We start from the raw sequence: 26,323 nt of genomic DNA on the forward strand, positions 1-26,323 counted from the left end.
CTATAAGCTACAGCCAGTCAAAGGATAGCATGGTGTTACACCGTTCCTGTTCGGCTCCCGGACCGTGGTCGGGAAGCACAGGGGAGATGATTTCCTCCGGGGCCGAAGTTTGTGTTTACCTTCTGGATGAACCACCTTTCACGTGTTAAGCTGGTCGGGAAATAATAGCAGGGAGCTTTGCTGTATCTTGAGGAGCCGTCGCCTTTATTCAGCCAAACTGCAGCCTATATTGTTCACTTTATTGCTGCTGTCGCTGCTACTGCTACTCCTTTCGCTTCTCCTTCCTCTCCCATTCATTCACTGTTCGCACGTACGCACGCTCCCTCACTCTCGCTCGCCCACTCACACCTTACGCACCTTGTGTTCAACTGTTGGGAAATAGTTTCTTAAGACACTTAATTGTTCAGAGAAGACTATGGACATGGCTGTTTTATTTTTTTGTTTGTTTCGTTGTGAACTTGAATGTCATCTTCTGTGAAGAAGACTGCAGTTACAAAAGAGAAACTAAATGGCAGGTTATTTGTTTAAGTTTCCAATTGACTGACGATATAAGTTATTGTTACATTATGTTGGTAATAAATGTTTTAAATTTGACAATGTAGTGTGGTACATTGCTAACAAAGGTCAGATATTATATTGCATAAAAGTCTCGTCTAAAAATGGCAGCAACCTGTGCTTTAAAAAAAATAAATGTAAAAATCGAGAATCGAATCGAACCCTGACCTTAGAATCGAAAATGTAATCGAATCGAGGATTTGGAGAATCGTGACACCCCTAATACACACATTACCCAGCAATCATCATTGCATCTGTATATGACATGAATACCAAAGAAACTAAGAAAATATTCATTGAAGCTATTGAATCATTTTTAATAGTTTTTATAGTAGAATAATAAAATAAATAAAATTAATTTTATACTTTACTTGCTATTGACTTTTTTCAATAACATTATTGACACCATGACAGAGGTGGATGTGCACATGTGAGGGTGTATATACCAAATGTCATTTGTGCAAATATGAATATGCTATGATACAAACCATACGTGTTAAACCCACAGTCGAAAAGTGGTACAGAAAGTCAAGATACGCTCCCGCAAATAGATGTTGTCCTACACCGCGTTTCAATGCTAACAGCATTTTCTGATCAGTACCTTTAGGGACCCGCCATAGTTGACACAGGGGCCCAATGACGCAACCAACGGTTTATAATTCGTTCACCCGAATGTCCCCTAGTGTATTGCACCGGCTGCACTGCCAGTTGTTACGCCACTGCTTGATGTACTGTATAACCAATGTGTAGGAGCACAAAACATGCTCACGCCAGTTTACTACACAAAAACTGGTAGTGATAAAAATAGGATGTGTGGCGTACACACGGTTTTATAGACAAAACTTAGGGTGCAACGATAAAGAGTGGAAAACCAAGGTGGGATGGAATAAAACTAATAAAAAGAAATTTAACTGTGATTTAGTACTTATATTAACATCTATTTTTTTGTTTTTTAGTTATCATGTTGAGTATGTGATGATTATTTATAACCTTAAATTTACAGGTTTTGGTGTGTAAATGATTCATACTAAACAAAATGTTTTGGGATCAGTCCAGTAGTCGCCACAGCTGGCAGATGCAAAACGGCTGCAACGCAATCCTTTGTGTCAACTCTGACTGTCAAACTTAGGTCCACTCGTGACTTGTGTTTCTGGTCATAGAAGGGGTATTATTATTATTACTATTATTAAACAAACAGGCCTATCTCGGAATTGTTTACGTAATGTTAAACACAACACAACCTCAGCATGACAGTGGCAAAAATAAGCAGTTTTAGTGTATATAACTTTGATAGTCGGAGTTGCCCCAAAGGATTACGTTGTAGCTATTTATCATTTTGTTAAACATGCTGTGTTCTCAATCTGACTCTTTGCTGGCCATTGCATTTGCATTATTTAAAAAGTGCCTTTCACATTTTTGATTAATTGATTTCTTCTTATTTAATAAGTGCAACTCTTTTCCTCATATGCACTTACAGCATTTGGTCTGAATCGTGACTTTAAGTCCCATCTGTCAAAATGAATTCACATTGGTAGACATCCCATTTTTATTATTAGCTGCACAGTCACAAAACCATATTGTGGTTCAGTGTTGGTTGTGGGATGAAAGTTGATTGTGTGAGTTAGCAAGCCATCCTTTAGAACAAGGGTGCCCAACCTTTTTCTCTTGGAGGGTAAAAACTGAAACATAAGGGCGGACCACAAGCCAAGAGTAAACACCTTTTGTATTGTTTAGATGAAAAATGGTTCTTTGCCCAGAGAGGCAAGTGAGGAAAGACAATCCTGGTGATCCATTTTCTAAGTCTGGTATATGTTGTTTTCTTTCTTGTGTTAATGATTTGGTGAACAAAATGTTTTGCCAGGATAATCTTTCGAAGTTCTTTCGTTTTCCTTTTTTTTCCACTTGCCTCTCAGGGCTTTCGTAGTACGACGATCCCACAATCCTTAATTAACTGACTTCCTGCGCACATTGTCACTCTGCCAGCCTTGCTTTCGGCTATTAAATTTTATTTTTACCTCCCGAAAACATAAAACAGCATAAACTGCATATCTTAGTGTATCAGTTGGGGTCTAATCACTCAGCACCCATTGTTTTTCCTTCTGAGAGGATCTCTTTGTGGAGTTTAAACATTCGTTCAGCTATACATAGCTTTGTGTGTTAAATCGTTGTAAATTACAGCCCCTGTTGGATCAATACAGTGTTCATCTGTCACAAGGAGGACTTCTTTTGTACCTTGCATACCTTCTTATGTGTATTCATGCACAGACTTATTACATACAGAGCCCAATCCAGCCCTAAGTAGTCAGGGCAAATTGTTTTACCCCAAAAATCCCAGTTCACAAATCCCTCTCCCTCCACCTTCTCTTTTCTCTTGAATCACCTCCGTGCCTTCTGCTGCTCCTCTTTCGTTATTCTCCTCTTACCTCCCTTCTAGCTTCTTCTCTCTTTTCTTCCCCCGTCATCCTTCCCTCCCCAGCTGGTACAGTTTGCTGGTTAAATATTTGGGGGGAAAGCTTGGCGCTGGAAGGCCTAAGGAGGATCAGCAGAGGAAAGGCTGCAGTTGTTGTGGATTAGCTGCTTGTTTTATCATAATACCATTGCCTGCTTGCTTGGGGTTTGGTGCTCACCGGGCAAGCTGCGGAGTCAGAATCCACAATTTCTTAAAAAATGTATGAGTAACGCATTTTATTACTACTGAGCTTTAGTTTCGCTAGAAGAGGCTGGAATGGCAAAGCCTTCTTCTGGATGAAGATATAACTTCTTAACTTTTCCTTCATACTACAGGGCCCAGGGTTTCCTCTGTGGTTCCAGTAAAGTTATGTGGTTTAAAAAAATGTAAAAAATAAAAGAAAGTGAAATTCTGCAGTGATAACTCATAAAGGGAGTGATACTTTTACACCCAGGAGGCACAAAATGGGAAGTCAAGGGAGAAAGGGAAGCTGCTACAGATGGGGGAAAGAGAAAGATGAATAAATGCAGTGAAGGAAAAACACTGATTTGATCATAAGTGGGGACATTCAAAGGAGCAAACCAATGGGATGTGGGTTTAAGAAAGAGGAAACAGAAAAGTGTGACTACTTGAAAATCTGTGATGGATTTAGTCTTTAGTCATTTGTATGCATGTTGACAGTGCAGAATGAATTCTCCATTGAAGATATGTTGTTGAAAATATATATATATATATATATATAAAATATATATATAAAATATATATATGAAATTATGAATTATGAAATATGAGGTAAATCAATTCCACTTGTATGTCCATTTTAACTATGAAGCTATTGCCAGCAGTCAGTTAGCTTTATTAGCTTTAGCCAGTTAGCTTTATTTAATTAAGACTAGAAACGGGGAAACAGCTAGCCAGGCTCTGTCAGAATAAAACATTTAATACTAGCACCTCCAGAGTTTACTAATGAATAGTTTATATATCTTTTGTTTAACCCTCACAGAAACCAAAATATAGAAACAGAAAGTTTTGCTTGTTTTTTTTTTTCACCATTGGACAGAGCCATGCTAGCTGTTTCACCCTTGTTTCCAGTCTTTTTGTCAAGTTAACCCCAGTAGCTTTTAATATAGTGGACATAGTTGTATCCATCTTACTTTGCCAGGTGGCTGGACTCGCAAGTTCATATAATCACGTCATCTCACCAGTCTGTCTTGCAAGGCTTCAAGCTAAGCGTTTAGAGCCAAATCACAATGGTTCGGATGAGCGTTGAGGAACTACTTGCAGCTATGGGTGTGATTAAGGTGTGTCGACCAGTGAGAGAAGCTGCTGTCTGTTTGAAACCACCAGTAGCTGCTCCTCAAGAGGTTAGCGTAGCTGCCTTAGCATCAGTTATCTCAAAAGTGTTGAGAGTATTACTTCATTGAGAGAAGCGCAAAGGTCAAAACTCAAGTAAAATTTGTTTTACCAACTGGCTCCTCTGGTGGTTGTGCTCTTCCACTGTTGAAGTGAGCCCGTGATAGACTTCGATCAGCATATGGTTCATCCAATCACCAAGCATTTTTTGGAGTGCCTGTCTTTTCCAAACAGTTTCTAAGGAGGATTTCCCAAATGGTTGTGTTACACAAACCATCTGGCACGTCAGGTTTGAATCAGTCTTCTCATCTAACTCTTAACCAACTTGTGAACAAGTGTATTTTCCAAACTGCCAAACTGCCTTTACATTTTACAGAAAGTTCTCGCCAGTGACTCTACAATCCAACACTTTGCCTCATTTCTGTTACCAATGTTATTTTAAATATTGGTCCCATTGCTCCAAAATATAACATCCAATTCCTCAATGTTATGGTTTCAAAAGTGGTCTTTTTACATCTCTTTATATTTGGCAAACATGTCCTCACAATATCAAAATTAACAAAAATGCATGGCTTCTTGACACAACATTTGTCAGACAGTTCATAAACATGTTTAGGGTTGTATATATGGCCACACAACTGGACAAAAAGGCGTTCTGCATGAAGCAGCTACTAGGAAACAGATTATGATTATGCTGTGAATAAATGTTAAATAAAAAATCCCTCCCTTCCTTTGTCCATTTAGAAACACACTTACTACACAAGAGAAAAGAAGACACACTAATGAACAAATTAAAAACTGAGGAAAAATACACCCAGCTAATACTTTCTGTCTCTGTCTTCTTGTGTTGTCCTTAGAATTTGCAAAGATACGAACAGAGCAAGGAGCAATTCCACGAAGCTGCCTCCAAGACGGAAACGATTGTGAGGTGAGGGACGCGCACACACACACACCTTCACACACATACACGTTCACAAACTAATTTGCAGTTTCAAAAGTGAGGAGATGTTTTTCCCTGGGGCCTCTGACACACACCCACCAACTCACACAGTGGCTAGCACACAGCAGACTAATAAGCAGTGATAGATAGTGATCTTCTCTTTTCCTCATTTTTTAACCAGTTAAATGCATACATTCTCTAGAGCACACCTGACTAATGTGATAAGTGTTTTAATTGGCTGCTTTAATTAAGCCAAGTTTAACAATACCCTATTTCGCCATCTACGCTTCTCACTGTGGACTTGTAATGAGCCACAGCCAGGGAAAAGGTAGCTAATTATTGCCACTGCAGTCTGTAAAACACCCAGCTGAAATTCACATTAGAGACCGGGCCTTGACTTGCTGTTAAAATTTGTGTCACACCGGTAACAAGGCGGTCCAATGAAAAGAGTTTACAGCTTACTGAAAGACGCAAGCATTTATGGGTGAGGACAAAATAACAAACATTTGTTTATGTATGTCCTTCAGTGTGTCCTTATCCCTGACAACAGACTTCAGATTGTTTTGTTTTTCTTATACTAGCATGATTTTTAACACATTTCAATTTTCTTTTAATTAAAACTCTGTTCTACTTCAACTGGGATCTTGTAGTTGTGCTCTTTGTGCATCATTCCTAATGGTAATTGGACCACGGTGATCAACAAGTGCGACATGGCTTCATTGCAAGTCCATGGGGGCAACACACGAGCAGTCAGAAGAGTGTGCAGGTTGTGAACAAACCTCCAGTTTAGACAAATGTATTTGGAAGCAAAAATTACGCTTCCGTCGTTGCTGCATTTGTGTGTTCAGTTCAGTGAGGGATTATTACAGATGTTAGGTGTTCTGACTCCATTTCATAATGTCAGCAGGCTAAGCAAGGTAGCCTAGATGCTAGGCCTTGGGCTGATATAGATATCATTGAATATCGTGATATTTGCTGTCATGTGATATTTTTCACAATGTTGAATATCAAACAGCTGTTACTGATCTTTGGGCTTTAATATTGGGGAAAAAAATGCACAAGCGCTGTGGCACTTTGACATACAGACATGGAGGACTTAGTTTCTAAGAATTTGCCAATTTGGCAGTATTTCAGGTTTAAAGCTGGAGTTAATGGCGAGCCAAGGTATTTGAATGAGGCCACATGTCGTCTTTTGCCTTAAGCAACAGGGCAACACCACAAGTTTGCGTCCATCACCGAGCGTCATTCCTTTGGTAGAAGCGCCAACGATATCATGTATCGTGACGTTTGGGGCGCGACAATAATGTCAGAATAAACTTTTAGATTCCGCCCGAGCCTACTTGATGCCTTTCTCCCTACTGACGTCTGACCTCTCCTCCTGAGGTATTCAAAGATATTCCCAGCCCAGATGTGATCTTCCAGTGTGTTCTTTGTCTGCCCCAGGATCAGTTTGACAACGTCCGATATTAACAATGGATCAGACTGTTTGTAATGCAAAAGGCGTCACTCATAGAGTTAATTCAATGATGACGTTTCACCTGGCATTGATGTTCGTTTGACCTCCTCGATGTGTTTTAGCGACTATCAACAAAATGTTTCAGTTTCAAGGCCTCAAACTTCACTGTTTTGGTTCAGTCTCACCACTTCCATCAGCGTTGTTACCAGCAGCAGCAGGCGGCCAAAAACCCATGGTTAGCACCTAGCTAGTAAACACAGGAATTCATAGAGAGTTAGGCAGAGTGAGAAAGGAAGTAAATATTGCGCCAATGTGCCGACTTGTAAAGAAAACCAAAAGATACTCCATAATTTATCTTCCCGCCAAATAAAGTGGTTCAGATGATGAGCCTGAGACCATTGGCCTGTTTACAACCAGTCTAAACATCTGATAGTTTGTGGTTCTTGGCTCAGATGCTGCAAGTATTGTGTGTACTGGGCTGCTCTTATTAGTCAACAGCAGCCTGGAGGTGCACTGGAAGCAAATGTAGGGAAGCATTAGACGACTTTACTGGTTAAGCGGATGCTTGGTCAGTTAATTCTACCTCTACAACTCCACAAAATTGACTAAGTGAAAAATGGTGCATATTCGCCACAGAATACAGAATGACCTGCTGATTACACATTCCCACCAAAGCCTAGCATTTTGGTTTCAGCCCAGCGATAACAAAGAGCTTTGGGCCCCCCACATTCACACATACGTACACAACTCATTGTGTGCCAGCCCTGTAGTTAATACACCCTTTCCATGGTAATCTGGAGTGACTGAACACTGTTATCAACAGCTTAGGAATGCGAGACCACCATTACAATCAGATATAAAGCAATGCCAACGAGTTTGTGATCTGTGCTGATGCTGAAGACCAGGTGATCGTACCTCTGGGGAATGCTGTACTGTAATACTGCTAATCCTCTGCTCGTTCGGATGGTGTGTGTGTGTGTGTGTGTATAGGGGGGGAGAAGGCTATTCTAAATCCACAAGTGTTTTTATCAGTGGAGATAAAACGATCCGAGCTTCCTGTATGGCACTACCTTTATGGTCAATTATATACTGCTTTTACAGGAAAATGGATTAGGCTCTCATTCTTTTCATAATCTAGTCTAACCCCAACCTCCGGGGAATTCAGTGGTGAATAGTGGTCTTTAATGAGTGGATTAAGGTGTGAGGATGAGAGTGTGTCTCTGTGTATGGTGTTAAAATGTACAAAATAATGGGGTGTATTTGATGTGGACATGTATACTTAAGTGGCTACAGCCTGGTTCACTTCAATAGAACCTGGCCATTGTTAATATTACAAAACATGTGCATTTCCTACTATGACAAGTCAAAATGCCTGGAGTGAAAAAATAATAATAATAATAACCATTGAATACATGTGTTTTGGAAAGTCTGAAAAGAAGTAACATTTCTGAGATGAAATCGTCGACATAATTGGTAGTTAGTATGTAGCATTACCCAAACTGTAATAGTCTTAATTTGCTGTTGTGGCCAATTAACACTTCAGGTTAGTAGCATTGATGATGATCCAAATTAACAAACAGAACATATTATCTGTTTTGTTGGTATGAACTTCAGTTTTTGTGCCTGCACTGAATGCATCACCGTCTACCTAAGCGCAGCTCAGACCAAAGATTTGTCGACGAGGCGAGTTGAAACTTGCGGCTACTTGCAATGTGCCGGTCTGCAACGTTCCGAAAACCTGCTAGTTCACACCAATGCGACTGCATGAGATAATGTATCATCTGAATTGCTACGATTTTCTGTGTTCTGTGTTAACCACTGGCTTTTCAGGCTTTTTATAGCTGGATTTCTTATTCTTGCTAGCTTCTGCACTATTCAGAAAAGTTTAACAGGTTTATTGACTTACTGTTGTTCACGTATGTTCTACACAAGTGAGAATTCTGATTTTATTGGAAGTAAATAGCCTTTAGCCATCCGTCTTCTTCTACCCAAAGTTGTGTGAGAAAGGGCCATGTTATATTTATAAGCATTACAGGGTTTGTCCCAGGAATCTTAAGCCACCCAGATCTTGGCGCATATTTTCCCATGGTCATTTGCTGTTTAAAATAGCTACTATGCTCTTTTTTTAAAACTGCATCACTGACCAAAATTCAGTCCATTCAGACTACTTAGACAGCGAGTCAGTGAATAATACAGTGAATAGTCCACTGTAGGAGATATCTTCATTTTACTTTAGCAGTGACTTGTAAATCTTTGTTTTCCTTAAGACAAGTGAAAATTTATATAACCGCGATGAGCTTCTGCTCAATCCATATCCATCCACATGATAACACTCCGTATGCAGAGAGACCCATGTAGTGTTCGTGCAACCCCGGTTCCAAAAAAGTTGGGACGTGTAAAAACATCCATAAAAACAGAACGCAATCATTTGCAAACCTACTGTGTTAACTGACAGTGGTTTAACAAACCTGACCCCTTTCCTTGTTCCAAACAGGTGCTTCATAAGCATTCCACAACTTTCTCTGTCTTTTGTTGGCCCTGTCCCAACTTGTTTGAAACGTGCCATTGGCATCTAATTCACAATAAGAAAAATAAGTGTCCCAACTTTATTGTGTTTGTAATAGAGGCAGAGTCTGAACACTGACAGACACTTTGAATCATTCATGTATTTGAAAACAACAGACAGTGCCATGTTCTAACATTTTCAGATGCCAAAACTGTTGAGTAATCTGTAAGAAACTTCTGACAGACAGACTCTGGTTTTATATTATAAAATGTTTGAGTGAAGTTTCTCTCAGTGCAGAGCTGCAGAACAAAGCTACTGTAAAATATGATGTGGGTGACTCCAACCCCCCCCCTGGCTCCACGGTCTGTGTCGTTCTCTGCTCTGTATAAGTATGTGTGTATACATGCTTATATGTGTGTACATGTGTTAATCCACATTTTAATCCTTGAGGCAAAAACGGGGCTTTGGCTGCCAGCACTGCAAGGTTTGAGGGAACCAGAGAGCATAGGGCCAGTTTGTCACTGTCCTGTGTGTGTGTGTGTGTGTGTGTGTGTGTGTGTGTGTGTGTGTGTGTGTGTGTGTGTGGTCGTGTGTGTGTGAGAGAGAGAGAGAGAGAGAAGATGGAAAGAGCAAGAAACACTGCAACCTGTAGGACTGTAGAAATGTCAAACTCAATGGAGCATGATAAAACAACCTCAATAACTTTCATTCTCTCTCTCTCTCTCTCTCTCTCGCTGTCTCTCTCTCCCTCTCTCCGCTTGCTTTCTTTGTCCAAGCCTTCAAATATGCAAGCACAAATTTAAAAAGTTCACTGCACACCAGATCTGTAAAAGTTCTTTCTTTATTCTTTAGTTTGGTTTGCTTATCAGACTGTCAACAATGTTACAGGTATCTTATATGCCAATCACATGACCAGAAAACTGAACCACAGGCTCTGTCGGGTGTACACTGCTGTGATCTTTGTCACGGCACCAGGTACCTTGTTTCCACCCAGTCCAGTTCAGTTGAGTTTGTTTCATTACATATCAGAATGATTATTTTTGCGTTACCATTTTTAAAAGTTGTGGATGGTACCGGAAGAACTCCACGCTGTCCTGTTTTTTCATTGCCTTTCTGTTAAGGTACCCAGCACACTGGTCCAATACTCGAAGGTGGAGTTAAAACACTGCAGACCAACGATTGGTCAGTCGGAACAGCCCACTCATCGTCTGCCAAGACGACTCCATGCTAATCAGAAAATCTAAGAAGGTCTCACGTTTCAGTGCACTTACCATGGGTTACGTTCAGGTTCAAAGGGTACTATACCAAATGTTCTTCAGTGGAAATGAGGCTTTAGATAACTTTAAGTTGGTCTCTGATTGATATTGTATGAACATTGTACAGCACCAGTTTTGGCTGTTGATTATTTGTTGTGCCTGGGTGTTACTAGTACTGAGCTAGAATCTTGTGGTGAGAGATAGTCATTAGCTCTGTAAGAAAGTAAAACTAGATCCTGGCAATAGTTCAGCACAGCTACTCTTCTTCACGACTGATGGGGCCCAACATGTTAACCCTCTATTGGTCACCTGCTACAAAAAAGAGGATGCCCCTTTAGCAGTGGTCTGTGGCAACAGGCCCTTCTGGAACTGGCCTAAGTTGAAGCAGAGATTGCCACGCATAACTGATGGCCACTTAGCGGAGGCATTTTGCATTTGCTAACTCGGCAGGCTTTGCCTCGCTGTGGAATTACACATAGAGTGAAAGAGACATGAGGATGGAAACAGTTGTCCTTTTAGTCTGGATACATTTTATTTGATAGAGTGTGGGAGACAGCCTGCTCTTCAGAGTTGAAAGTAATAGAATGAGAGCCAGATGGAGACAGACGAGGATAGATACCCATGTCAAACTGCTCAGGTCAGGATCCAAGGCATTTTAACAAGGCCCACTGTCTGTTACAGTAGTGGTCGAACTAGCCTTAATAGCCAGTCTTTGTCAGATCCTCCCAGCCTGTGTCAGTGAATACCAGCCTACGGAGATCACTCGGCGATAAGGCTGGAAACATTGACATGCCCAGAGTACAAGTTAAAAAGCAGGCAACTTGGTTATTATTGTTGTGCTGAGAGAGAAAGGTCAACCAAAAGCCTGGTGTGTGGTTCACTGACCCCAGTAAATTGCAAATGAGTACATTTTATGCTGCTGAACATTCAAGTGACTGTTTGAGCAGAACAGTTATAACCTGATTTGGATGGAGAGGGAAAAATAAAACAGCTACAGTACGTCACTGAGGTTATCAGATGGACTCAAGTGGTGAGGATCCATCAGTTCCACAACTCCTCTGAATGGATCCACACACTGCATAACTCATAACTTCTATTCATTTTTTATCTTGTTTTTCGAGGGGCATTTTCTCCTCTAGTGCACAGCTTCTCCAATGACAAGTTGTAACTACTGTTTTTAAAGCATTTCCTGAATCTGACATCGCAAACTTGTACAAGCCCCTTAAAAAAATAAAGACAGGAGAAGGTTGCTTTGGGGGCAATAGGACACAAATACTGCAGGGATTAGCCAGTGAATGGTGCGTTTCTGCAACACAGTTCACCACAAGTAGCACTATCAGGCCCACAGGCCAGTGTGCGGTTTAACCTCAGCCCCATGCTGTTTCAGTGGGAGTGCTACAGGACTGCGCACGATTACACCACCAGCTTTCCTGTCACAAGTCTGCCCCTTTAATGTTAAGGTAGCTGCCCAGTGCAGATTATGTAACAAAATGAATACATTATTCTCGTTTTGACAAGAGGTGTTATGGAATATGACCACAAAGATACTCCAGGTCAAGAAAGTGATTAGGTTTTAAATTCTATACACAGGGGCTTTAAGTTTTGCGCCTGGGATAAACAGGGAAAGAGGGAAGGTAAGGCTGAATGTTTAGTGGCTTTATCAGAGGAAGGCAGGGTTTAAACCAGGATTGGGACCAGGAGTTGTTTTCGAGGGTGTCACTGGTCCATTCAAGGTGGGTAAGTACTAGAAAGGGTAGGTGGGAGGGAAGTTGGCTAACTTACAATTTAACTCTTAACACAGATGATTTAATCTATAAATGTGAAGGTTGCTACCAGCATTGATCCTGCCTATATTTTATGGGGGGCCAATGATGGCATTCAGTTGTTGTTGCAATGGTGCGCTATGCTCAAACCCTGAAAAGGATGAAGATAGAAAAGAGGTCAATAGGGATATGTAGCAGTGGCTGTAGAGATGAATAAAGAGATGATTCCCTTTATGAGGTGAAGGATAGGAGCAGTTTGTAGCATGATATAAGTGGTTAGTTGATTTAAAAAGTGGTAAGAGAATGACTACTGTAGCATGCATGGAATCAAGTAAAATTAATATATTTTGAATGAATATATACTTTAAGTACTAGAAGATAGATGGGGTCGTTCATTTTAAATTAGATGGGATTAGTATATTTAAGCTCTGAATTGCAGTGTATGAATATTTCATAGATGAGAATGCCAGGAAATATCAACTTTACAGGTTGTTTTCCACAATGTGTCAGCCTGTGGTGGAAAGCAGGCTGTTTACCCCTTCGCAACATTTCTAAGCAGCAAAACAACATAAACGAACTCCTCACAAAACTATATTAACGTCATGGGAATGTTTCTACCTGTTAAAGCCATGCATATTCATCGGGGCCGCTGTGGAAAACTGGAAGAAAATATATTCACATTCAGAAGTGGCAAATGCAAGAGGCAGAGAGAAGAAATGAAGTTCTCTACCTCCACTTCAATGTTTTATGAGAGACAAAGTGTAAGTGCCAGTATATAGAGGACCCTCTCCTCTTGGTTGCAGTTGTGATAGGGATGGAGAGATGGGTGAGGACGAGTGAAAGAGTGTGGAGATACAAGATAGGAGAGAAGAGGATGTGTGCCCTCAGTCAATTGAAAAGCTGTCAGGCTGCAGGTGCATACAAGCTACAAGCAAAAGATAAGAGGCAACTCTGTCTCTCTGGCTGTTTTCCTCTTCACCTCTCCTGCCCTCTTTCTCCCTTGTTATCATCTCTCTTTTTTTTCTTTACTTCACCACTGCACCAGTATTAATCAAGGCAGTAATGGTAAAGCAGTCTGTTAAGGAATTCTGACCCTCTGACATGTCAAACGCCATTTCCTGCCTCGATAGATAAGGATGGACCTGTTTACCTCGTACTCTCTCCTTCTCCCTGAGGAGCATCAAGGTTCTTGGGGGAGAATGAGAATCTGTGTTCTTCCTCTTTACACCAGGGATTAAACATCAAAGGACCTAAGCAAATTATTGGAGTGTTGCAAAACAATTCTAAATATGTACATTTCTATGAGCTGGATTCAAGCTAATGGGAAGACTTCACAGGAATAGTTAGACATTTTGGGAAATGCATTTATTCACATTCTTGCAGATGAGTTAGATTGATACGACTGTCAGGTCGGTATACAAAATATGAGGCTACAGCCTGGGGATTATGGCTATTTGGTGATTATCTTAGTTTAGCATAAAGAAAACAGAGATAGATGGCTAGCCAGGATGCAACATTTCAGAGAGATGTAGAGGTTGCTGTTGCTGCAGATTTGTCCCTAGAGATGTTTTTTGTCATTTTAGTTAGTTAGTTTCACTCTGACATTATGTTCAAGGGTTCTTTTGTTTGAAAGGTTTTGTTTTAATTTCGCCATTTGATGCTATAAAAAGGTATGAAATGTAATGATTGACAGTTGAGTTTATGATTGAGTCAGGCTGGTGTATGGGTGGGATCTCGATATTCGGCTCAATGACCTGATTACTGCTCAGACTCAAAAGGAAGCATCCAGCACAAGATGGCAGCGCTTGTATCCGGGTTATTTTGGCTTCATTTTTGTACAGTGGGAAAAAGTGGAGATGCAACATCCAATTTATATACGTCAAAGCCTTGGATCATCAAATGCAGTTGTATTTACTTCTGTCAGAGTTTTATTACCTGGACATCCAAATATTAACAAGTGTCTCTATTATCAAAATCACCTGTGACTGAGTGCATGTGTGCCATATATTCCTCTCTGCTAAAGGACTGTATATCCAGGTAATCGCAGTTAAGTGTAGCAGTTCACAGATTGAGTGAACCTCAATGGCAATAACGTAGAAGTGTAGCAGCAACAACAGCAGCTTTATTGACAGGAGGGTTTAGAAAAGGAATCCACAAGAGTTGAGTTGCAGGAGGAGAAGCAGGGGAGAGTGTTAAACAGAATATCAAACATGATGTTAGTCCTGACAGTGTAGGATGGTGGACTCCAGGAATAGAAAGTAGACAGAATGGCTAGGTTTAATGGTTGGTGATATGAGCTTGATGTCTGGCCTGAGAAATGGTTAGTATCTGGATATTAAGAGATTTGTCAAGATTCAAAATTCATGATAAACTGATGATACTCTGATTTTCATTGCTCTTGTGTTTTTGATACACCCGTGAACTTGATGTTTTAGCATCTTGTCTTGACATTTGTTGGTTTTATTACCCTGGTAATGAGAGAAAGGATATTTTATTCAGCTTTATTTTGTTTCGTTGGAATGTCAAACTTGAGATCAAACTTTACTCCCAAAGGATTTAGAAACTTTGAACGCTTAAACTAACCTCATTAAATAGAACCACCTGGGATTTATCTTGGCAGAAAATGTGATTCAGTCGAAGTTTAAGATTTTATTTAGATTGTTGGTTCTGACAGAAATATGATTTCAGCTGCTGACAATTTGCACAAATCACAAGCTCAATCTGATAATAATGATTGAACCTCTTGGGTCACAATATTGTGAGATATGATGAGAGGTTAATTAGTCACGATAGTGTTGCAAAAATGTTGTTTCTTACAATCTTAAGCTGTAAGTTTGAAAGATAAAGATGTGTTTTTGGCCAAGTTAATAGAGTGGTGTAGGGATGACATATTGTTGTAGGCTAACCCAGAAGTTAGCATCGCCCTGGTTCCCCTGACAAAAAGCCTATGGGATTGTAGCATTGGATTTTGGAATATCGGCCAAAAAGTTTGTGATACTTGCACGTTTTGTTCATGAAGATAATCCTCACAGATCAACTCCACTTCTTTGATTTTTGAAGTATAGTTAAAATAAGTAAAAAGCTAATGTTAGGCTATAAACAGACTACGTTGCGGTCGCATGACTTAAACGTCATCACCACTATGCGTCCAACTACATAACTACTGTACACCTTTTCTATAAATTGATCAGTCTACAAGTTGTAAAGTTAGAGTTAGAATAATTTACAACTGAAGTCCACCTGTAAAGACGGACTAGACAAAAATTATATAAACTGATTTCTGGGTTTTAGGACTACAAACTACACCACTCTAGTATAATCATCAAATTGGTTGATCTAACTTGTATAGATTGGATGGCACTTTATCATTGGACATTGTCTTGTATCACGAGACAAGCTCACATACAGTATATGACAAAAGAAAAAAAACTATAAAAGTCAGATATTGAGTCATTAGTCCTGTCTCTTCGTTCAGGTTACCCTCCCTCCTCACAAAGTGTGACTTGACCACTTTATAGTAAATTGGGTGCTAAAACAGTGCAGGCCGGCAGCTATTTTGCTGCCACTTTGGGACCCGTCTAAATTGTGATGAGGGAGTTTTGTACAACAATAAATGTTTACCACCTCTAATGTTTAAGCACTCTTTTAAACAGGCACTTGTTTAAAGTTGACACTGAAATAAACAGCCAGAGCTAAGAATTATAAAAAGAAATTAAAAAGTAGAGGACACTATAATTATAACATGTCAAAAGCTGCAATACAACATTTTCGCGTGCTGGTGTGTCGGCACACGAGCGAGATGTTGCAGACTTTCACTGAAATTGTGTTGTAGCCCTCAAGTCAGTCACAATATTGGATTCTCCTCATCTTTCCTCCTTCGGCGCTACTTCTTGTGAGATGTTAACAAGATTTTCTAATTAGCTGCCTGAAACACAGTAGAGATACCAGTACTTTGTAGTTGACAGGATAGAAATAAAATGCCATGTAGGACAAACAATGCCTTATATGTACTGCCAAGGCCATTAAGAAACACACACAAAAACATCACTCTAACTCCGAGAGAAGCATGGTTTAGAGGCGATAAAAGCATCTTCCTTATCAGTCTCATAGCTTCGCCAGAGGCTTTTGTAGTTGGTGGTTGTGTTTTGTGTCTTTTCCATTTTCCAATTTCTCTGCTTTCATTTCTCTCCCTCTCTTTGTCTCGGTAAGCCGGTCTGCGTGGTCCAGAAGTCTGAGGCCTCTGCGTTGCGCCCGCCTCCGCTGCCGGAGATTAAAAATAATGGGCAGCACCATTAATTAAGCAACTAATCTAACTGTTTATGTTTTGCCGCATTTGCCGCTCACAAATGTGTAGAGAGCTCCCCCAAAAATGACTGCTCCCACACACATTTAAAAGCCTTCGCAGCACACACACGCGCATTAACAACAACCCTATACGTGGCTCGACAGGCTGTCAGGGACGCAGATATACCTCGTTCCAGCTCGAAATCCAAGGCCTCCGCCCCTCACTCTCTATTTTTATTTATTTATTTTTGTAAGCGGCTCAGTTAATATTGTTGATTTAAGACCTCACCTTCAATTTGTAGTAGCATGTGGACAGAGCTTTAGCTTTTGCTGCGGCTGAACCAATTTTCTGCTTCAAGCGCCTCTAATAAACCACGCAGCGCTATCAGGAGGCTTTGGCTTCCCTGATGAAGGCCATTTATTTCAAATTAAAGGAGAGTTCCTTATCTTGGGCGGCCTCAAACGGAGAGAGAGATAAAGATGGCGCGCCTTGGTGTCGTCCTCTCTGTCGTTAATGTGATGAGAGAAAAGGAGGGGGTTGGGCGCGGGAGAAGTAAGAAAGGAGAGCGAGTTGGAGAGAAGACGGAGACAAAAAAGTAGAAGAAGACAGATTAAACAGGCAAGATAAAGCATTGGAGGTGGTGTGGGGGGAAAAGAGGAATCTGATAGGCTGTCATCTTTTTAAAATGGTCTTGTGAGAGAACACCAATGGATGCTTCCTTCGCTCTCTTTCATCTTTTTATCTCACTTCCTTCCTTTATATGTTTTTCTCTCCGTCTCTGTTCATTTTCCTCTTTAACCTCTGTCACCCGTGCTTAGATAAACTCAGTCATAGCATCCATGATACCGTGTGTGTGTGTGTGTGTGTGTGTGTGTGTGTGTGCCTGTCTGTGTGGAAACGGATACGCTGTAATAGAAACGCTGGGGTCAGCTCTCCTCCGTGAATCAAAGCCAAAAAGAGCCTTTAATTTGGCTTTCAATTAAATCCGGTGTTAAATGCTCCTCACAGAGAAAGTGTGTGTGCAGGGGCAGCGCGTAGAGGAGATCGACGTCTAGCGGTGTGTGCGCGCACGCGATCCTTGTGCTTTCATGTTTACGGTGTACTACAAAGTGCGCGTGGGTGTGTACATTTGTGCATGTGCCTTTCTTTACCTGCGTGGGCGTACATAACTCGCTTGTCTCTGCTTCAATCAGTCAGAATCCATTACAGCGAAGCACCCAGGCAGCGAGCCTGTCATAGTTAACAATCACACAGATAGACAGGCAAAGACCAATTATAATACAGCCCACATATCAAATTAAGCACGGCTGATTCAATCTCTCAAAGCACACTTTTCTGCTGTATTTGATCAGAATGATCCTACCCACTCAATTAAATGTGATTTAGCACTAATTGCATGATTTGCGATGAAGCACGTTCCATGCTCACCATGTTAAACAGGTTGCAGTGGGTGAGGTTGTTAATTGTTTTTCATCTTTGTCTTGCCTCATTTCATCAAACCTCTTATTTCTCGTGAATGTTTTTTTTCTTCCTTTATTTAACCAGTTCTTCTTTCTTTGTTCTGCTGTGGCTAAGACACACATGAAGTTAACTGTCAAACTTCTGAATACGCATTTCAGTGGCTGTTGTCAAATGTTCTATCACTGTAGGTATTTCTAATGTGTAGACAAGAGAAAAAAACACTTTTTTTTTATACTACTCAAAATGTGTTAGGGATGTGGGTACATGGGTCACATTATTCTTTGGGACCAAAAATATTCACAAAACACAAAATAAAAATTCTGATTAAAAAAATTCAAGTAAAAATTAGATAGTGTCCTGAAAACTAAATAGGAAACTAACATCTACTCTGGAAATGTTACATTCATGTATGGTGGCAGAAGATTTGTTTTAAAAGCAAAAGTGCTTGTTTAGCAATATTTAGGATTTAAACCCAGTGCTAGGAGGGTACCTGATATTGTTAATAAGAGAAAAGGAGTTGGTTATATCACTGAGAAATTGGAGGTGTGCAACCATCACCGGCAGCTCTTCATACAACAGCTGCTTCCTGTTCATTACCCCCAAAGCCTGTATTAAACTACTTCCTGACATATTTAAAACTGATCCGATGTCAACAAATGCTAAACTCACTGAACACTTTGGAACAACTCTTGTTCCACCATGAAATGCTTTTAATGTGAAGCTGCAGCTGTGAAAAATGTTGGGTTAGCAGTAAATTAGTATAGTGCTGTACAGATAGTGAGTGTCCTTCCTTGTAAAAAGCCAACTGTACCGATAACGCCTGTGTTGTGACGAGCCTATTAGTTGGACAGAAAAGTCTGTCTACTCGGCATCCCTATCAGACATATGACAGTTCTTTACAAACGACTTTCACATCTAAGTACGTGATCCAGTGTCCATGTTCACATTCAGAATCCACTACAAGGATATTTTAAGCTCATGCATATCTTGAGGCTAAACATAAATATTGATTTTGGTATGTATTGTTCTAGATGTGGATGTTGACTGGTATAAAGAAGCAGCCTAGGCTAACGTGCTGTGCTTAAAAGCTGTTGCTCCTTCCTTCCTTCGTTAAGGGTTTTTATTGATTTATATATTTGTTACAACCGATAAAAATCCTCAAGAAACCTAAGCCAAAGTGATATGTGAAACTTTGATCTACAGTAGATTCAGAATCAGTGGATTTGACACATCTGGTCCAATATTCATGTTTTGGGTGTTGAAGCCCTGCAGCTGTTCAATTTCATCAATATTTTCAAGTGACTCTAGTTTTTCAGTCCAAATTCATTTTCAGACCTGAATTTACTGTTCATATATACATATATTTTAATTCATTTCATTATTCCATCTGTCTATGTCTCTTTGTCTGTCTTTTGCAGGTCTCGCAATACAGACCCAGTGTGTTCCGGCCTGCAGTCTCAGATCTTATCCTGTTACAAGGGGAACAGTGACCAGACCCTAAGGTGTTCAGACCTGGCCAAAGAATACATGCGATGTATCGATGCTGCAAAGAAGGTGAGAGCTTCTTTAAAAGATCTAAGATTGATAGGTTGTGGAATATCAAGGAAGATCCAAAGGGTTGATATTTCAGGAACAAAAGCATTATAATACACATATTTTGATAATAATAATTTCTTACTTCACATGGCCCGTGAAAGAGCAAGGATTTGGGGAAGCTTGTGACATAACAATCCAGTGTGAGTGGTGGCTTTTGAAGTTTCCCTTGGAGAGATATGTTGTTATTTTCAGAGCAGCTCTCTGTCTGATGTAAAAGAAAGAAATTCATTCTTTTTCATGTTCTCAAGATGATTCTGGGGTAGTTAAGGACCAAAAAAATCAGATTGATAGGATTTTGAGTGCTGTCACTTTAGCTTCTTACAGAGAAAAAATCTTGTCATTAGATGCAGCTTTCAGAGTGAGTGTCTGATGTAAAAGTACGAAATCCAAGTTCTCCAGCGCTAGCAAACTTGTTTTCCTACCAATGACACCTTTTCAAAGGCAGACACAGTTTGGGTTGCTGTGAAATAAGTCTTCGGTGGCAGTTCAGCTTGTCACTGCAGCCTTCACCATTACAGGTTCTAATTTTAGGTAGTTTACAGGCACAAAATCATTTAAAGTAAGTGAGAAAACGAGAAAAGCAGGTTGTCATCTGGAAACAAGCAGTAAAACTTAACATTTTCTGAATATATCAGTACACTGAAGCGCATCAAGATTGCCACTGAATGTGGGTTTTATTTACCTGCTCAAAATAAAAACAAAGAATTCCTAAAAGTGGAACATTTGATACCAAGTGTCGTCCAATCAGAGACAGCAATAACGCCTGCAGTCCTGTCACTGAAATTCTAGGAAAACATAACATTTCTTGCACTGTTGACTGTAAATAGGATTATATAATCTCAAAGCCTGTTTAAAGGCTTCTTTTCCTGTTTATTTGCATCATACATTTACATTTCTCTGCCTCTGCACAGACGATAGCCGTGGTCGAAGACATTTTTGTGAATGCTGATAAGCCTTATATTTTTACTGTGTTTCTGGTGTTATTTTGGCTATGAGGTGAGATTGGAAATCAACAGTAATGCACTTGGAAAAAGTGCAACACAGTGATGTGAGACTGACAATTTCCAAGTAGACCCAACTATCAATTACTCTGGTTTTACATTAAGATTTGTGAGTGTGTGGAAACCGGTTCATACCAATGGGATAAAATGATGAGGTTATGACATTTGATTTCCAAAAGGTCAGAGGTTGAATTCACTGTTACATCATAATATTCTGCAATGACAAAAGATCTGGCCATTATTCAGCACCACAGTTGGAGGCGTGCAACCGCAATGCGGTAATTCTAGTTGCTTTTCATTTCACCTCCAATCCATTCGTAAGACAAATCAAAACTTTATTTTGTACTCTGTCTAAGCTTATAGCTCATTTTACTTCCCAAACTCTTGCAAAGAAATGTTAAAATATTAAAACGTCTTTTAAAGTTTTAACAACATATTTGCGGTAAAGAAAAAAAACATCTGATTGGAAGTTAAAGGAAAGGCATTCACTTTTACATTTTGTTTTACACTCAATTTAAATGATTTAAGACTCAGTATTTTTTGTTTATGTATTCATGTATAGTTTTGACTTGTCTGATAATCTTTAGTCAGTTAAGGGGCTCTGTAGATGATGCAGCTAACTACATGCAATTTTACTAAGATGACTGCATGAAGAAGACTTTGTGCACTTCTCTGAGGAATTGCTGGAAAAGTAGTTTCTGTAGTTTTGCCTCCGTTTTCCCACTCGTGCCGTCTTTGTCTCTGAGCAGTCAAGTCAGGTCATAAACTATGTATTCACTCAGTCAGGAGATCTTGCCTCTTGCTCTTTGTCGCTTTTTTTCTCGTGTGTGTGTTTTATCGTTGGTGAAAACTAGTTAAGAACCACTGCTTAGACATGCTCTCAGTAAAATCTAGCCTTTGTACTTTAGTTTCCAGCCTTCGCCAATTCTCAACTGGATCCACAGCTGTATTATTCAAAAGCAAAGACAAGTTCTCCTCAAGTCTGTGCATCGCTGCGGCAGCTTTAAGTTACAAATTCACAGAAAGTTAGAGAGAAAATGTGAGGAGAGGAGGAGGAGGAGGGGGACGGGGGGGTGGAGGACAGAATACTGGAAGCTTGCCCTTCCAAAGTTTGTACAGTAGAGGCATTTGAAGGTGTAGCTGCTCATCATGCACCCAGACAACGTATTTCTCTGCCTCATGCTGCTCTCTGCTCACATCTCCTCTGCGTTGCTCAGGGGCACTGAGGCTTCCCCTGGCATACAGTAATACAGCATGTGATAATCAGCTCACTGAAACTTGATTCGTCTGCTCTTGTACTGATGTTGTGTGTGTGTGTGTGTGTGTGTGAGAGAGGGTGTGTTTGTGTGTGTGTAGCTGCCTGTACGTGTGTGCACTTTCAATAGCATCTTGTATCTGTCTGGCATGAAAACCCATGCAAGACAAAAACACACTTTTATATACAGATAGCTATGTTTGTGTTCTTGAATTTCCACACAATGTCCTCACAAGGATTGGTGCGCGTGTTTGCACATGTATGTGCGCGTGTTTGCACATGTATGTTTGTGTGTGTGTGTGTGCCTGCGTGCGTGCGTGTGTGTGCATGTGTGTGTGTTTGTGTGTGCCTGCGTGCATTTGAAAGCTTCTTCCTAATATTAGCTGGTGCGAGATAACAAGGAGTGAAGTGAAGACTCTTTGAAGACTGTCTTTAAAAGAGCACGGCAGATCATACACAATATGTGTGTGCGTGTGCATGTCTGTGTGTGTGTGTGTGTGTGTGTGTGTGTGTGTGTGTGTGTGTGTGTGTGTGTGCATGTCTGTGTGTGCGCGGCGCGTGAATAGCTTGCTACATTGCAGTCTGCTTTAACTTACACATCAAGGTCTTGCCTCTTGATTAGCCCCTGAGGCATCTCCCTGACTTTCACCCTGTCAATTTGAAAGTTTATAAAGTTCTTCCTCCATTTTGTGTCTTTAAAAGCTGTCACTGTTAGTTTGGTTATCGCTGAACTTTTTTTTTTTTTCCTGTGGAGCAGACGCGTAGGCTGAAAGTGTACTAAATGTACTGACACGCCGTGGATAAAAACAAACAAAACCATCGCAGCTCATCATGTTGAACTTACATTTAAAAAGAAATGTAATGTTTCACAGAGGACTAGCATTATGTGACTGATGCTAATTAAAACTAAGAGCCATTTGAATGTGTTCTGGGTCTGATAAGCCAGCAGACTTCATTTGATTTAAATAACAATACAATTAACATAATTAATGGATTTTCACATTGCGTTGGCCTTGAAATACTTTGGTAAACTTTGACATAGTGAGTGTATAATTATATATAATTTTTGAAAAGTAATTCATCAATAATTGTGGTGTCCTGATGATGGAAACGTTGACAAACTACCTGTAGCTGTTCAGAAAGCAGGCAAATCTGATTCGTCCCTAAAATCATATCTGAGATGGAGTATCTGCACTTTCATTTGCAAGTGATCAAAATGCATTTTTGGGTCCAGACATCAACAACATATTTGCGTGGGTTGCTATGGTAACACCACAGGCATCATGGCTTTCGTACATGAAAGTTGTTTAGATTGTACAGTGAGCTAAATAGCGTAGCGTGTGCTTGAGACTGAACCCAGCTCATGACTTTTAAAGCCTCAAACCTTTGGGAAATATTGAAGCCGTGCTGATTCTCCTCTCTGCATTTATAGTAACACCAGCCAAACATCCTCCCCTTGTCTTCTTTCTAATGCGTACTAACTCGCTCCATCTTAAGGAAAGTCAGTGTGATGTTAGCCTGGGTATTTGTTTTCATCTTCTTTTCAAGCAGTTCATCAGTGATGCCTTCTGTTTTGTGAATAAAAGTCACAATCCTTTCATTGTTGGTGTGGCCTGCCAGAGAGACCACTGCTTATTCAGTTAATCACAGTTAAGAATGAAATGATATGAGAAAGACAGAAGGAAGACAGACGATGACTTTAAACTCCTGAGCTTTCAAACGAGTGAAAGAAGACTTCATTGAGACTGAATTTGTTCCAGTTCTTGTTTTGTCTTTCACGACTCCCAGAAGCAACTGTGATGTGTTTTGATCAGTGTCACAGCGGGTCAGTGGACAGGCCTGCATATCACAGACGTCTTCCTGCTGGCTTACGCTACCATCTTTATGTGTGCGTGTGTACACGCCTGTGTGTTTGATGGCAAATGAGGGGAGGATCCCACAGAGCCCGCAGAGACGGAGCAGACAACCTCGAGTCATTATCCCTTAGGGAGGCTGAGCCTGACGTGGGCACTGCTACATGTACCACACTGTCCAGACACTCCGTGGGATTCTCTAGTCATTTATCTGCACTCTCAGATGAAAAATACATGCACAGCACACACACACACATGCACACACTGTCTGTATTCCTGGTGGGATTCTGAAGTCATTTAGCGCCAATCTCAGAGAGAGCCTGGCTCTGATGCTGATCAATGTCGGAGGCTTGGCTCTCAATGGAGAGAGGAGATAAAGAGAATACAGACTGAAAATTGAGGGACAGTGTGAGGTACAAAAGAGATTTTGAAAAGTAGAGATTATAAAAATCCGGGCAGATATCTACATGACAGACCAACATTAATGGTGAAAATACCTGAATGGAGTGAAAAAAAAGAGCAGGTGACGGATAAAGAGGGAGTTGAAACGGCAAAAGAGATTTAGAAAAACAGAGAAAGAAGGCTGTTAGAGCAGCATGTCAATCACGGATGCAGGTGGAGCTACAACGAGGTCGGGATCTGACCGGCTGCAAGTTGAGACCTCTGAAACTTTAAATGCCGTGATTTTCCCCTTCAGCAAGGCCAACTACTGAGGCGCACACACACTCACACGTATGTATCCGGAGCCCTGCTGCGGAGTACAGACATAGCTGGCTTTGGGTCTAATACCCAGGGAGTTCCTCTTAAAGTTAAAAGCTGCCTGTCAGGCTGGAGAAAGAGCGTGGAACAGAGGTGGAATCAGACAGTGCAGCAAAAACCTAAAGCAAAAAAGTTTAGAGAGTGCTGAGGAGCAGCAGAGTGATTCAGAGGGAGATTTGGAAATACTGTTTCTGTGTACCTGGATATTTTCCTCTGTCCTGATACATTGATAGACAATCTTTCCATGCCCATGTTTTCCTTGTCATGCTATATTGTTTTATTGTCATGATTTGATTTTAGAAATACACAAACACTATATACAGTAAATTAAGATGTGGGCTGGTCGCTCCAATCATTCCTACTGTCTTCTTTTTAGGGATTAATGCTGTCTTTGTTTCTGTGGACTGTGGACAGCATATTTCCATGGGTACCAAACTTTGATACTTGTATGGCATCGAACGAATTGCCTCGTTACTAGTGAGTATCAAAAACTGTCATGTCATTCAGTACCAAATTTCAAAACCTAAGGAGATAATCTCATCAGCATCAGTGAGCCAATAAGCATCCAACTTGCTTGTTGTGCCAAGATTTAATTGTGTTGGTGATTGGCTGCCTCGAGGCATGCAGGAAAAAGACCAGGCCAAGCCCTGAGACGGGGTTCTGAAAGCTGCTAAGTGGCGCATGAGTCCAAAAACGTTTGAATTCTCAGGTATAAAGTTACCCAGATCTTCCGCATTGTGCGGCTCATAGGACGTTTATACTAGAGACTTCCATCGGTCGAAGCAGCTAACTTACAGTGTAGCCCCTGGCTAACTTGAATGGAAAAAAAATGATTATCGGACAGAATGAATTAAATTCTAATAGTCTTTTTGGGCCCCTGTGCATCAGGTTATGTTGCAATTACACGGTTTGGGCACTGTGTCAGTAGGGCTTTAAAGCCTGGTGCTCTCTCTGGGGGCTTGGCTCTTACGCTGAATGCTAGCAAAGTCCGCTGAACTACTTTTAAACCAGACGCTGGCACCACTTCGTCGACTGCCATCCAGTGTGGTCAACACTTGGGCTGTCAGTGCTGTCAGCAGTCAGACGGGAAAGATGCTGCGTTGTGTGCCAGGACTTTAGAATTGAGCTATGAATTTTTTGTTATGTGACTATGTGAAAGTCTGATGTTGAGTTTATTGTGGGGTGGCTGCTCCGGATCAGACTGCAGTGAGTCTGGGTCTAGTAACTGGGTAAAAAATATATTAATTGTCATAGGTGAGGCACATTGCAGAAAGAAATATCAAGAATAACGTGTGAAAATAAACACCACACTACATCACAGAGACCAATAACCCTTCCAACATACATATGTCATGTGAAAATGTATTTACAGCGTTAAGCAGAACTTCAAATAATAACTATAAAGCGAAAGGAAGACAGAATAATCCTGTTCCTGTACGCATGTGCCGACAATCAACCACACATACATGTATCTGTATCTTTCTTATCAATTATAATGAAATTAGATTATTGTAATTTTGCTATTTGGTGTTCTTGGTTAGCCGTCCAAGTCGAACTCCTCAGTTCCTGGCAGCCAAGGCAGGGAGTTTAGGAGTAGGCGGACTTGCTGATGAGATGTGAGATTGTCAGACATTGTCCAAAATTACCCAGTGCTTTAAGATTGACTGTCCCTCTCCTGCGCGAGGGGCATTAATTTGCACTTTAAATTCCCCTTTCTTGTGCTAAGCTTATAATTTAGCTTGTTGGACTATTCAGCTGTTGACAGTCATGCCAGCCAGGACTAAAGGCAGGTACAGTGGTGGGTAGGAGGTTTGACTGATGACATGTCATGTCTG

General features: G+C 40.6%; 1 protein-coding gene across 2 annotated transcripts in view; it reads left to right on the top strand.

Annotated features, from left to right (window-relative positions):
• Positions 1-26,323, top strand: part of LOC311265521 (MICOS complex subunit mic25a-like) — an 84,864-nt gene that overhangs the window by 41,422 nt on the left and 17,119 nt on the right. For both annotated transcript variants that reach the window (XM_084367265.1, XM_084367266.1), the window contains 2 exons: positions 5,215-5,285; positions 19,443-19,578. In XM_084367265.1, coding sequence (XP_084223391.1) covers positions 5,215-5,285; positions 19,443-19,578 — 207 coding nt within the window. The remainder of the gene's footprint in view (positions 1-5,214; positions 5,286-19,442; positions 19,579-26,323) is intronic.

The sequence above is a fragment of the Pagrus pagrus genome, assembly GCF_965226575.1.
Source record: "Pagrus pagrus genome assembly, chromosome: 11".
Taxonomy (NCBI): domain Eukaryota; kingdom Metazoa; phylum Chordata; class Actinopteri; order Spariformes; family Sparidae; genus Pagrus; species Pagrus pagrus.